Raw genomic sequence first — 15,132 nt, 5'->3', positions numbered from 1 at the left:
CCATTTGCAGGAAAAAAAAAAAGATATCACATATGTTATGGCTCAAGCCATCTTCAGACTTGCAACTGAGGTGTTAAGATACTGCAAAAGAAACACAAAGTGAAGCACATGTGAAGTCCCCTCAGACTGGACCTGGGCAGCTGAAACAAGACTCAAAGACCCTTGAGGGCTGTAACCTTTCCCCTTGGAGATCTCTGAAAGACGTCCAGTGAGTTCCAATTTGGGCAGGGGTTTGTTTGTTCTGCTTGGTTCAAGTCAGGGCTACGGATCCCTAATGGTTTTAATGTCCCTAAAGGTTTTCCACATTTGGGCAAGATCTATGCTTCATGTAAGCCCCAAGGAGGAGGTCTGGCTGAGCCCTCTGTGCCAAGGGCGCTCAGATGCCGACTCAGGGGAGAGGTTTAGCAACATCTACCCCTTGGCATGAGCAGGGAGACTTTTTACAATTGTGCTGTGTCGTAGTAAAAATGCCTCCATTCTTAACCAACTGTAGTTTTTACTGCATTTCATTTTTCTCCCGGTGAGGCTGAATTTTCAAGACTAGACCTTTTTCTCCAACCACTGCATTATGCCAACAAAAACTAAGAGAGCTTGCACTGGCTTCTGGCCCTTTCTTTTGAGTGCACCCGTTCCTAATCCAGGAATAATCACTCAGGTTTGTAATTGCCACTCTCCTCCCCACTGAGGGTACCTCCAGGCTCTTGCCCTCACATGCCACTGCTAGTCTGACTTTCCTAAATCCGACCTGCTTAGGAGCCTGCAGGGGCTCTAATATCTCCTATATCTCCAGGGAGACAGACCCCAGCTATAATCTTGTGCCAAGATGACCCCAGTGTGTTTATAGCCTGACTCCCTTTTGCCCCAACTTGCTGGCCAACTCCTGAATCTCTGAGCTGAAGTGCTCTGGCAGAGTTAATGAGAATCTCAGAATGCAATCCAGGGCTCACAAATGTAGACGTCTACAGGGCCAAGCAGGTAAGAGAATGAGGTGGAGCCAGGTGTCTCACGTATGGGGCTAATGTGTCTCATCTGAGGGGTGAGTGTGCATCAGTGCCAGGCCATGGGGCCAAGAGAGGATGATGGCCCAGGGCTTCCAGAGAAGCCAGAAGTCTACACCTTAATGCAAAGCTTCCTAATTTTTAAAATACTGCAGGTGTCAAAGACAAACACACATGGCCTGGATTTGGCCCATTAGGAACAAATTTTGCTCCCCCGACACAAGTAAAAACAGAATACTAACTGAGTTTGGCATGGGGTAGGGGACTATTGGTAGTCCCCACAGGCTCATCTTCAATCCCCTTTCTAGTCCACACCATAAACTTCTCTTCTACATCCAACCTTTTGGAATATAGTTCCCAGAAAGCAGAGAGAGCTATTACCAGTTACCCTCCTTTCCCCACTTTCTCAAAACAATTATGTGGTTTACATGGTTTTCAACTAATACTATCTCAGGTCTTCATCTGGAATAATCATTTATTTTCAGACTCCATATCACTGACATTTCAAAAATATTTTTATTTGGGGTACAAAGAGAATTGGAAGGGACTGAGCAGGAGGACACCTCTGCTTCATTAGATCTGAACCATCCTTTTGAAACATATATCTTCCTGATTAACACCCTTTGAGGGCTTCCTATTGCTTCTGGAGCCCTTAATAAGAGCCCGCATCATCCAGAAGTTTGTTTTCCCGCTCTGCAACTCAGTTTATTCATATGTAAAAATGTGAGGCCTAAATTAGATAATTTTAAAACATTTGTCACAGCGCCTGGCACACAGTGAGCATCCAGTACACGTTGGTGTTTGTTGTTCGGACTTCTCTGGACTTCCTTGGTATAACCAACCTTCCAGCTCCCTATTCTCCATCAAAACCTTGACTCTGCATACTCTCTGCAGCCACTGTGCCTTTGCATATACAGTCACTGCTGCCCTGACACTATTCCAGCTCCTCTTTCCTCTTAGTAATCATAGATTGGACAATTATCCCCCAGCTTAAACATCACTGCTTCAGGGCAGACTTTTCTGCCTGGTCAAATCTCACACAGACATGTCCATCTCCCTTATAGCATGTATCGCAGTTCAGTTTGCCATTTATTTTTGTGATTGCTTGCTTCCCTACTGGTATTTAAGCTCTTCATGGATAGGGACAATGTCTCTTCTACTCTTACTCCCTGGCATTGTAGGTATTCGTAAGTATTTATGAAATAAGTGAATTCCCATATTCCCATCAGTGGTCTCTCTGACAGGTTGGAGTGGGATAACTCCAAGAAGAGGATTTTCCCCAAAGCTCTTTGCCTGCTTTGTGTGCTGCAGAGTGGACCCCTACCTTTTTGCTCAAGGAAGAGACCCCAGACCTCCAAAGCAGGGCTGATGTAAAGACTGGGGTCACCTTCTGCCTTATTTTCCTTTTCTCAACAATTTACAGAGATGAGACCCTCAGGAACACTTGCCAACTGGCCCAGAGATGTGCGGACACTTAGGAAATCCATAGAAACACATAAGAGAGCTATCCTCCATGGCTATCTGCCTTATTATGGTCAATTAATAACACATATTAGGGCAGGGGCCAATGAAGATCAGAGACGTGTTTCTCATGTGACTCTCAGAGGGTCCACCTCTGCCACCTATCTTCAGTCACACATGGGGCAGGACTGAGACCAGTCCAAGAGACTTTTGCAAATCATGCTTTCAAAAAAAATGGTTATTGTTGATAAATTAACTTTTTGATGGGGCAATGCTCACAGGACAATGCAGATGTTTCAAATATTCTTGGTTTTAGTACAAGGAACTGCATGTGAGCCTGGAGCTGTGTGCACATGTTCACATATTCATTCATTCTCTCAACAAGTATTTTCAGAGCTCTTTGTATGGACCAGGCACTGTGTGGCTGCTTTTGCAGAGTGGAATACATACACTTGGTCCATTAGCTAACAGGAGTGGCTACTTCTCTTGTTTGATTGACTCTGTGCTATGACTCTGCAGCTGTAGGTTAAAGACCCCCAACTACCCTCACTGGTGCCCATATGAAAGAAAGAAAGTGCATCACTTCCCCAAGATTTCTGAAGTCCTTGTAGATCTATAGGGCAAGAAGATAGAGGGTATGTGGGAAAATAATTGCTTTTGTAGTCAGTTGAACCTGCATTCAAATTTGAGCTTCCATATTGTATTATATTATGTACGTACACAAACACATGCACCCTGGTGTAAGACACAGGATCTTAGTGGGGAAAATCTGGAATGCTTCCTAGAGGTTAAGAACATGTGTTTGGGAGTCAGACAGGCTTAGGATCAAATGCTGACTTTGTCCCTATTAGCTGATAAACTCCAGTGAAAGATTTTGGTTCTGCACTTGGTAGTTCACTAGTCTAGAATTTTTGAGTTTCCAGGGTCTCTGAAACTTTCTGTACTCTGGGTTCCCCTCTGTATTCCCAGATCATATACACTAATACCTGCTGGAAATGGATTTTAGATGTTTGCTTATGAATGTAAAAAATGTGACTTTGGGCATAAACAGGGAGAAACACCCACACTGCTACCCAGGGTGTTTCTGGTAACTAAATTCACAGGGAAAGCCTCAGAAGCATTGAAGCATACCATGTTCAGGCTTCTATGGAATCACTTGTAAAATAAATATTATGGAAAACGTTTTTGAAGAAAGTTCATTGTCGTGATGAACTGTTAAGTTAAAAAAGACTTAAAAAATACCAAATATGTATTTCTACTTGACAAAATATTTAGAATTTTATGAAGGTGGTAAAATATCTTCTGTTAGAATTAAGTTAATTGGAAACAAGACATCCTTTAAAATGCCCTTTTACTCCTTTAACTTCACTACTAGTTTCTTTATTATTTTTTGGAGACTCAATTCCAACAGAAGTTTGAATAATGACTCAGACTATCTTGAGATCTTCTCTTTTTTTTTCCTCTTAAATATTTGCTACTGACCCACATGTTATTATAAACAGATTATAAGCATATTCCATTATGTTCTATAAATGTTCCCATGGACAAGAATTTTCATAGCTCACTTAAAGGAGATTTAGCCCTTTAAAACAATAAACAATTTAGAAACATTGAAAAGGATGTGTTTCATGCACTGAAAAACATCTCATTTAATTTGATCGTAATGAGTACTTCATCTTTATAAAATTGTACAAATTTTAACTTGCACACTAAATTTGTACTGATCACAGACTTTAGACAAAGTTCTTAATACCAGGAGTGAATACTTGGCATCTTTTCTACTCTGGAGGGAATAGAGAGAACATCGTCAGAGAATCAAGTAGAAAAACAGAAGCTTGATCTTCTCGGTCAGGGCTTGTTTCCTCTCGCTAAATACCTGCACACGCTTCTTCACGCTCTGATGTGGTTTTAGAAACCTCTGGGCTCACACATCCTATGCTATTTTCAACTATAACCTTTATAACATCCTAAAATTGTCTGTTCATCTTACCATCTCCATTAGTACTCCTTTCCTTGAAAGGAAAGACTGCATCTGGTCTTACTGCTTTATCCTTGGCACACAGTAGATGTCCAACAAATATTGCTTAAATGAGTAACTGAATGAATGGCCTAATGCATGGGAACCCAGGAAAAGCTTACTCAAGAAGTCACACCGGAGCAGCTCCCAGCCACCCTCTCAGGTGTCCCATACGTTGCTAGTGCTCTGGGTCCACAGCCAGGAAAACCTAGAGGGTGCTTTTCCTTCTTGTGTGCACTTATGACTGAGCTAACAGCAAAGCCTCTGAGTACAGGGAAGGAATGGCGTTTCAATTTTCTATAATAAAGGGTTCCACCAATCATCATTTACCACTATCGTCATCCTCAGTATGACATAAGAGACTATGCAAAGATTTTTTTTCTTTTCTTTTGTTGTTTTTTGTTAGCAGTGCTGGGGATTGAACCCAGGACTTTGCACAGCTGTTCTACCACTGAGCTATCTCTCAACCCACTGCTAAGTTCTCAATATACATTTTTATACTTAACCTTCAGAACAACTAGAGGAGTTTCATTTTAAAATTTTCATTTTTACAGAGGCAGAAACTGAAGCCCAGAGAACTTAAGTCACCGGTTCAAGATGACCCAGTGTTGAATTCAAGACTCTAAGACACAATGATGTTCATGTTCAATTTCTTTTAACCATAAAGTAACTCAGAGAGTGGCATTCTTAACAGGACAAAGAGAGCCTAAAATTACACTGGTCTTATTCATTCTGAGACCTTCATCCCATTTGTTTCAACAAAACCAGGCTTTCCCTTCTTCTGCCATATTTTCATTTGAGCATGAGGCCTGAATAGCTTTTATTATTTCTGCTGACAACAAGAGCATTGGAAAGGAGGAGTTTAAATCCATCAGAACCTCACACTGGCTTCAAATGCACATATGGAAATTAAATTGCAACTGTAGAAGATGGTAGGAGAATGGCATTTTTTGGAGGAAACCACTTTTGCATGTTTCTGAACCTATTCTTTGGCAGTCATCTCCTTCCTCTAAAAATGTTTACTTCCCTATTATTTTATATGCTCTCTTTAAGAAGAATGTTTTTGATCACCTTGATGGAAGACGAGGAATTTAGTCTATTCTTCCAATTACTGTAATTTATATTTTTTTTAGTTTTGTTTTGCTATTAGTAATATTTTCAGCTTTAAATACTGTTCTTGAACTTCTCTCTTCACCCTCTAATTCAAATGTCCTTTTTGATTCCCCCAGGGCAAGCCAGCTGGTCTTTTCCTTCTCTAATTAAATCCACCTCTTACAGGATAAACACACTTTCTTACTCTAGTTTGTTTGTTTGTTTGTTTTTTGTGGAACATTTAATTAGCAACACTGAGTATTTTTCCCTTTCAATATTCAGCAAGTTTGAAGGAAAACCTTGGAGTCTAATCATTGTTAGATTAGATCTGGACATAGCAGTTCAAATAACTATCTTGTAAATGATTTCTGGAATATGTAATCAGGACTTGACATTTTTATTTGAATCTCTTGAGTGTCTGTCCGGCATGCTGTCCTCACCAATCATCTTTCTGAATTCACTGATTAGGATGTAACCAGCCCTTAATCGTCTGATTTATTTCCCTGCATCCCTCCCTCAATTCTGTGTCAACATTTTTGCTGAGATATAGGACAGAATGTTTTCTTTTCAAGAACTTGTTTCTGGGAACAAAATAAAGGCAAATGAAAGTATTGAATTCATCCAGTTAGATCCATTCACACCTTAGCACGTGACATGTTTAGGTCATACCTGGCCATGGAGTCACAGTCACATTCCTGGGTTACAGCTGGTATGAAGTCATACTCTGATGTCATACCTATGTGCAGAATCACACTCTTCGATGATACCTGACCACCAGTGGTCCCAAAGGCAGACAGACTTTGTTCTGTGCCCACCACAGTTCCCGAATCCAGGACCTACTGGGGCCACTTTCAACTCACTAGTCTGCCACTTTCTGAATTCTCTTAAGTGGTTAAGTAGACTTGAAGCCTAACATTACATTTTTTTCTGGAATGAGAAACACTATTTTATAAGTTGAAGATTTCCAGATGTGATGGTTAGTGTTCTTCCCCTAGGTGGCAAAGCACTCGGCCACAAAGGGCAGCTAGTGAATATTTCTTCAATGATTAATTGGTTCACAAACACACCCAATATCACATTTAAGCATACTTTTAACTCCCCCCCCAAAAAAAAAAAACTCAATGTGACAAAACTAATAAGTCAGGATAGTCTTTAAATAAACTTAACTCTTGGAATTAGAACTATGCACATGCCTTCCCTGCCTGGTAGGCATGTAAAGGGTAATTGTTTTGATTATGAGGAAGTCAACTAAGGCAGCTGTTATGAACTAAATTATTTATGAGGTATGGTCATGCATTTCAAATGTAAGTATGTGTATTCCTAATATGATTTCTGGTTTTTATATTCAAAGTGCTTAGTTTTAGAAACAGACACAAATAGGACATACTTATTATAGTGAAAGACAAATAAGTTGAAAATTTATCAGACTTTTCTACCAGAAATGAAATATTCCCTATTTTCAAATGAGAATATTAAATCTCTAAGACATGTTTTATTTTGACATTAATGTTCCATTTTTTAGCTTATGTATGACCAATAACTTTTCTACACATACATGCATGCAATCAAACTTGTTAAAAATGAACAGTTAAAAATGAACAGTGGAGATTACTTTTCTACCTCATAATTTAAATGGAAAACTAGCTAAGCTTCATCCTGGTTATATATAATTCCTTAATTTACAAACTGGACTCAGCAACAATTATGAGAAGGAAAAATTATGTTTAATGCACTAAGTTTACACTACTGTTGGTACCATATACACATTTGAGAATATTTAGCTGCATTATTTGAAAAATTCTCTTATTATTTTTCTGATTTTGCTATTTCAGGGTGCTATCTCACTATGGTTGATCCCGTTTTCCTCTCCCTTTTTACTTTATCTTGTTTTTTCTTGATTATCAAAGCCAATGATTCATTTGACGGCCATTGCTGTGCAGTGTGAGCCTTGAGATTCTAACAAGGTTAAAGGGGAGAAAGGGGAAGGGAAGTAGAAAGAGCTTAACTGTATCAAACTAATGGACGACCGTGACAGAATGGTATAAGCTTTCACTTTTCTATTTTCGTACAGCATTCATAATAATCAAGGGTACGCCCTGGCTGATCAATGCTTCCTATTAGGAAATGCCTCTTTCAATCTGGGAAACTTTCAACTTAATGGACATCGTCCTCAGTGGTCAGGAAGACAGGAAACCAGGCATGTTTGTATCCTAACTGTCAGCTTTCTGTGCCACCCCATAGACTGGTAAAGCTATCTGGTAGCAGAACTCTGGCAAACAAGCCTTCAATTACCAGCTCCTGACTTGGGGACAATGATCGACTGGATGTACATCCTCTTCCCCTGTTTCATCTGCAGGGTACTGCAATCCCCACTGGTGATTCTAATCACCTTCAGGGGACAAGTTCTCAGATCCTTTTAACCCTATGATAGACTTGGGGGTGAAAGATGTACATAGCATTGCCCTTCCTTTTTCTTAATTGAGTTATCTTTTATTGTGCCAAAATGCACACAAATTAAATTTAGCGTCTTAACATTTCTAAGTGCACGACTCACACTGTCATGCCACCATCCAGATAATACTCTTCCACCTTACAAAACAAAACTATACCCATCACACACTTATTCCCATTCCCACTTCACCCCAGCCTGGTAACACAACCCTACTTCTGTCTCTCTGGTTTTGACTACTCTAAGGACCTCATGCAAGGAAATCATAAGCATTTGTCTCTGTCCCCCTCCTTTCTTCATACCTTTCCTAACTCCACTAAATGGACTTCAAACATCATTTCTGGGAAAATTATTTTTAAAATTTGGGCTATCTCCTTCTGTCCTTCTTCATTCCATTTATGAGCGTTCCTTTTTTTTGTGAAAGGAAAACATTATCAGGATAATTATCTGATTCTTTCATAGAGGTCTGAGTTTTGAAGGGTAATTAACCACAACAAAGAACTACAGCTGCCAATATCTAAAATCTCAGAAATGGCTGAAAGTTCTTTTCAAAGTCTCCATGAAAGTTTTAAGTTAACTCTTCACTCTCCCTAATTAAAATTATTCCTCAACAAGACACGTCTTTTAATTCTCTTGTACTGCTTTTTTCTTGGAGGCTGAATCTCTGTGTCTCAATAATAATGTTTCTCTAATATTATTTTCTTTATTCTGAAGGGTGTATATTTCAACTCTGTTTTAGATAAAAGAGGCCTTATTAAGGACTAGAGTCTGAGAACTGAATCGCGTTTAACTCTGCTGTTTCTCTAGGAATGTGTTCTAAGTTCCACCCAGTTCCTGAGAAGTGAATTTCTAAAACACAACCCAGTTTATAAACTGGAAACTGTATTAAATGCTTCCCCATGGATTTTCACTAGCAACTCAAAACTCAAAGTTGTTGACCAAATTTATGACACAGGACACACTGAACGATTAAAAATAGCCAAAAACCATGGCAGCCACCACTATCTCCAGATGCCCTGGTGGAACATATGGCTGTCTGGTTATCAGAGAGCTCAATATCCATGAGCCAAAATGCTGATCCTACAGATTCTGTGAATATTCTGTGACTTGATGATCCATCCATCTGATACTTTAAACATTTTTAATTTTTAGAAATTGACAAAATTATGTATGTTTATTGTGCATAACTGATGTTTTGTCATATGTATACATTGTGGAATGGCTCAATCAATCAAGTTAATTAATGTACGCTTTTCCTCATATACTTATCATTTTTTGTGTGGTGACAAACCCATATCCTGTTTTTGTTTCCTGCTGCATATTGAAGAAACTTTAATTAAGACACATAAAGACTTTGAAAACCCTTGGGGGAGGGACTGAAGTTGAAAATGGCTTAAAGCAGGCCAGAAACTATAGAAATAAGACCAGGGCAGAAGGCAACCAGTTAATTGTGTTATTCAACAGGAGCTACTTACAGAGGGTTATCAGAAACCAAAAAAAGAGCTGCAAAACAGAACATTAAAAAAGAAAGAAAGAAAAGAAAGAAAAAGATAAAAGCCCAGATCAGTCTTAAAACTCCAACTGGAAGATCACACACATTACCAAAGTCTCTGTGCTGGGAATGTTGATCTACGAGGTCTACACTGAACAGGAAGAGCAAACCGAAATCAAGATCAAGTTACTATAAGGGCAACAGATACGCTGACCAGCAACCGACTTAATACTTCCACAGGATCTCCCACAGCACGTGCACTCTGCTGGGCAGAGTGTGTATCTAATAAGCACAGGTTGGTAAGGTCCTAGCATATAGTCACATGCAGTAAAGTAATGCCAATTCCATATGCTCTTCTCAGCTCAGTTTCCTGGAAACAGTACTCATAGAGAATGCATGACGGCTATTCTCTGGGGATCACATCAGGGTGGAGAAATCTTGGATCTTGTGCATAGGAAAACATGCTTACCACCTAGAGACTATAAGGTCTATGAGGGGGGAAATTGTTTTTTTCCCTTCCCAGCAAATCACCCTTTCTAGGAAATCAAGTTTCTCCCTATTAGTCTCTTGGATTAATGTTCTCACATTGTGTGTGTTTTTTTCATTCATCCTTTAAGACCAATCCCCAGAAGTTAAAGTGATTCCAGAAAATAAATCAACATGGCACCCAACAGAGAGGCGGTGGTGTCCCTCTTAAACCTACCCAGGGTGTGTGTGGGGATGGCATGGGGGAGGCTGAGGATCAAGGAGGAAGCTCGCTGATCTGCTAGCCTGGTGTCTCAGGTTCATTGTGGAGGAACAACAGCTACTCTGCTTGAGAGAGAGAAACGGTCAGATATCAGATGGAGTACTTGGCAGCCCCCAGGGATTGGAACACAGCTCTGCATGGTCCCTGTCTGGCTGGTAACTTCCTGCCAGGGAAGACTGCCAAGGGGCTTGTGACAGCTGTGCAGTGAGCAAGTCTCTGGGGTTCTTTGGTGTGCTGCCATTTCTGACCTGCCTGTCTGCCACTCGTGGGAAGTAGCCGAAAGGTTCAGATGCCGAGGGACCACATTTTCCATCAGCTCTCATCTTTCAGAACTTTGCCTGCCTATCTTGTCCTTTAAGGTGGGAGTCATGGAAGATGGCCTTTGGCTTTTCTGATCAACAGGAACCTATCGATTCTATGTATGAAGGAGCTCTGTACTTTACTCTGTGTCCAGCCACCGCTGGTTTTCAATGTGACCACATAAACATACTTGTTTACTCTCCTCTTGTCATAGTCATTGATATCTGTCAAGTGTTACCACTAGGAAAAACCAACTGCCTGAATTAAAGGTAGCATTTTAACCATTTACTTCTTTAGAAAAAGGAATTTGAAAATCTCTTTGTGTGTGTGTGTGTGTGTGTGTGGTGCTGGGGACTGAACCCAGAGCCTTGTGCATGCCAGGCAAGCACTCTATCAACTGAGCTACATTCCCCAGCCTGGAATTTAAAAGTCTTAAGGCTTACTACTAGAAGGTTTATACTTTAAGGGGTTTTAGTAAGGGAATACTCTTTTGTATTCTTTCAAAGAAGTTAACTTTTACTTAGTTGCTGATATGTGAATTCAATTTTCCATCAAGAGTTACCTAAAGGTTATCTTAGATTCTTCTCTGAAGGAAAGGTGCAAAGTTAAAAGTAAAATTTCAGACATTACCTTTCAGCATCATTCGTCCAGTGGCTCCTCCAAAAGTATTGAGAAGGCCACTTCTTGCTCCTAAAGATGTGGTTGCCTCCAGGAGAGAACCGGTGACGTACTGAGCTATGGAAGTCCTTTGGAGGGTGGCACGGTACTCACACACGGTGTCTTGGACACATTGCTTTAAGCACAGACCAATGCTAATCCCTCCATGGACTGTCTCGGAGGCTGGAAGCTTTGGTAAGAAATGGAGAAGAGATCCAACTGTATCTTCTGTTTCTTCTCCTCTTCTTACTGCATCGTAGATCTGGGAATAGCACAAAGCACAGGAAGTATTAATCTAGTTTCTTAGAAAAGCAAATTAACCTGTTGACAAAATGCCAGGATGACTTATTAAGAAAGAAGGCCCAGTCGCTGGAAGCGCAAACACTCTTGGGCACTGGACCCATGCATTAACCTGAACATTCTACAGACACCGTCTATTTGGAAAAGCTATGTGTAGTTATGAAATAGGCCATTCAAACAAACCTGCTATCAAACAGAGCACTTAAAGTTGTACCAACCAAAAATACATTCAGCTCAAATTTCTCCCCCTCCACAGGAGAGCAAAGCTCTTCTGCAAAGAGACAGGGCAAACCTTCTTGTCCTCGCCGACTATCCTGCATGACTGTCTCATGCCTATCTGCCTCCACAAAACATTCATGGGGAATCTTTGCTCCATGCTCAAATTGAAGTGAGGACAAGAGAGTCAGGGGGAAAAAGAACCTCTCTATTTCACTCTCAGGCATAATCATTCTTTATCAGCCGAGGACACTCTTTGAATCTTTTTTTTTTCCTTCCTCCTCCCTTACCTCCCACATCCAAAGAGTTGACAGCTCCTGCCTACTCTTTCTGCCCTGTCTCTGTCACTATCATGATTTTATCTCTCTTGATCACTTGAACTCTCCAAGAATGATCTCAAGAGGACTATACTATTGGGACAGATTCCCCATCATGCCCTGGTCCATTCTAATGTAATAGCTCAACATGATGAACTGCTCTCTACAAGGCACTGTGTTGAGAGACACAGGGCAGGCATTTCTGTTTCTGTCATCTTGGAGCCTGTGAAGGGCTGCTGGGAACGGGACTTCTAAAAGGCAAACATATGGAAGACTGTGGTGCAAGGACACTTTTGCTGGCTATGATCAGTGTCTCTGGGACCAAAGGGAGTACAAAGCTCTTCTTAAAGTCGAAGGTGTTTATACTAGAGATGAAAGTGAATTCAACTCAGGCAAGAGTTATGCTACTGTGTAGAAGGCAAAAAAAAAAAAAATTACACAGTAACTCCTGGCAGTAAACTAAATAAAACCAGAAGAATCTGGTGAAAGGTAAACTTGTATCCATGGGAAAAGTGGCATGGTTTGGGCAAGTTCAAAAGCAACCTTCCTGCTAAGGCCACTGGATGCAGAATCCATGTGATGCTATACCCCTCAATGATTTAAACTAATGAAAAATAAATAAAAATAGATTTCAAGAGAGAGAGCAAGAAAGTGAGAGCGAGAGAGAAAGAGAATGAAAAGTGTCAAGTAGCACCAATTAGCATCTTCTTCCATTTTTTGGGATATGGGGTCTGGCTGTGTTACCCAGGCTGGAGTCAAACTCTTGGGCTCAAGTGATCCTCCCCTCTTAGCCTTCAGAGGAGCTGAAACTATAGGTACATAATCAGAAAAAAGAAAAAAAAAGACAGCGGGTAGGTGCAAAAAGTGGCACATGATTTGGTGCTGCAGGATTTCACAATCTAATTTAAAGGGTAAGGTCAAAATATTATGAGGTTTGATGTTGTTGCAAGAAAGTTTTGGGTTTTTTCAAGTGTTCTGGAGAGCCAGAGTCTTCCAGACAGTGCATGGAACAGCAGGGAGAAATGTAGCATTGGGTGAGCAATCTACACTCCGACAGAAGGTTTACTACCCTGAGTTGTCTTCATCATGCTGCCTTGAGCACTTGCCTTGGTTGACTTGTCAATCATTCATCAAACCAACAGATAGTTATTTGCAGATAGTCACTGCCTTGAGACTGGGTAAATTAGACCGCTTCTCCACTCAAAGAGCTTTCAGTATTATAAGGGAGACAGAAAGCAAGGAGCTCATGATAGGGTGGCAATGCCACCCTCTTTGGTGGCATCCGTGTCCAGGAAAGGGAAGACCCTCACATATCCTCCAGGCCATTCATGTATGCCATGGTGCTGTACACTCCAAACTGCACCTTGACTGGGGCCCTCAAGAGGTCCCCTACTGAGCTGTGCTGGGTCCTTTTGAGATCCTCCATTGTACCCAGAACTTCCATAAAATTCAAACCACAGTGACTTTAACCAGATTTCTACTCTAATTTCCTCTGTCTGTGGATATACCCTGGCCACTTGGAGGCAGAGTGTGAATTCAGAGACTTAATTCTCTGTCATTAAATTTCTAGTGGTCAATATGGCCATGAAGATGGTGTGCTGGGACACAGCCCAGTCTTTGGAGCCAGGTATGTGGGGTTGTGTACCTAGCTCTGCCTTGACCCACTAGAGAGCTAGTCATGAACATGAGCACATGGACTTGAATCTTTTGAGACAGTTTCTTCCTCTGTAAAATGGGGGTAATTATATGACTCCTTAGTGACACTGTGAGATTTACTTGACACACAACGTGCTTGACCTAGTATCTAGAAGTGGTGCCTGTTACTATTGGGTAAGTCAAAGGACAGAATATGCTCTCCCACCCTCAAGGAACTACAGAGCAGAGTCTATGCAATTCAGTGCGATGGGTTATTCCTGTGCTCTCGTGGTGTTGCTGGACAGCATCATCCTAGCCTTATCTGGGTGTGTTGTGAAGGCCAAGATGGGGAAACAGCTACACGGCTCAGGGTGTGATTTTTTTCACTCAGCTCCAAATCATAAAGGCAATCCCCAACACACTAAGGTCCATGCAAGTGCATCAGAAGTAAATTCTCTAGACATTAGGGAAAAGAACTCTCTAGACTAAGGGCTTCAGCAGGGAAATCAGGGTTTGACCTGAGCCTTGGAAAGCAGTGTGGCCCAAACTGGAGCAGGTGGGGGAAGTAACTCACAGCGGAAGCAACAGTGAAGAGGCGGGAAAATGCAGATTGTGTCTTAGAACAGCACATAGAGCAAGGTGTTTAGAGCAGCACGTGATTGGAGGTTATAAGGGCAATGAGAAAGCTCAGAGGAAGTGATAAGACAGAGCCTGGACTATTAAAGCAAAGAGCTTAACCCATCAGAGGTGGGCGATCCCTGGTGCTTTTTGTTGTTATTTTCACCAGAGGAATGATGCTAGGAGGCTTTGTTCAAAAACCTACATGCGGGACGGTTCCTGGTTCTAATGGTGTGCCTGTATCCTTCACTGGCCAAGTTGCTCTGCTGGCCCGCTGAGCCCTGCCTGCAATTGTCTGCATTCCACTCTCCACATCACCCTTCATAGATTCCCCATGTCTCATTCAGTCCTTAAATATAGTTTTTTTTAAGATGTTTTACTCAAAATATTAGATTTATAAAGGATTGCGTAACCTAAGGACTCCTTGATCACAGAAGCTTGAAAATCAGTGAATATTCTCCCTTTTGTAGATTTATATTTCATAACAGAAGGTTAAAGATAATTGAAATGCTTTGAGTAAAAAAAAATATTGTATTTTGTTTTACTGGGTGTTTGAATATTTCTCAAGTCGTTGAACCAAGGATTTAGAACACTAGTCTATAAATGGTTATATCAAATAATTTGTTCTAATCGAATTTTTTATTCCCATTTCCTTGACCTCTGTGGAATCCTAGAAATAAAGTCTCAATCCTTCTTGATGTCTTTCTTCTCATTTCACAGCTCCATTTTCACCTTACTCTGTGTCTCACCCTCTACCTCAGGGCTTCAGGACAGTAATAATGCAATGGAGAAGTACCAACAGGTGCTTAACGTAGGAGGTCACAAATAGATG

At 40.9% G+C, this 15,132-nt stretch overlaps 1 protein-coding gene and 1 pseudogene across 5 annotated transcripts in view; one reads left to right on the top strand and one right to left on the bottom strand.

The window, feature by feature from the left end:
• Positions 1–15,132, bottom strand: part of Plce1 (phospholipase C epsilon 1) — a 288,120-nt gene that overhangs the window by 151,870 nt on the left and 121,118 nt on the right. For all 5 annotated transcript variants that reach the window (XM_026397323.2, XM_026397326.2, XM_026397325.2 and 2 more), the window contains exon 3: positions 11,188–11,476. In XM_026397323.2, the coding sequence (XP_026253108.2) occupies positions 11,188–11,476 (289 nt within the window). The remainder of the gene's footprint in view (positions 1–11,187; positions 11,477–15,132) is intronic.
• LOC113188845 (large ribosomal subunit protein eL33 pseudogene) lies at positions 12,163–12,650 on the top strand (annotated as a pseudogene).

The sequence above is a fragment of the Urocitellus parryii genome, chromosome 5 (genome assembly GCF_045843805.1).
Source record: "Urocitellus parryii isolate mUroPar1 chromosome 5, mUroPar1.hap1, whole genome shotgun sequence".
Taxonomy (NCBI): domain Eukaryota; kingdom Metazoa; phylum Chordata; class Mammalia; order Rodentia; family Sciuridae; genus Urocitellus; species Urocitellus parryii.
The sequence above is the reverse complement of the archived record's forward strand: the minus strand, read 5'-3'. Positions and strand labels throughout refer to the sequence as shown.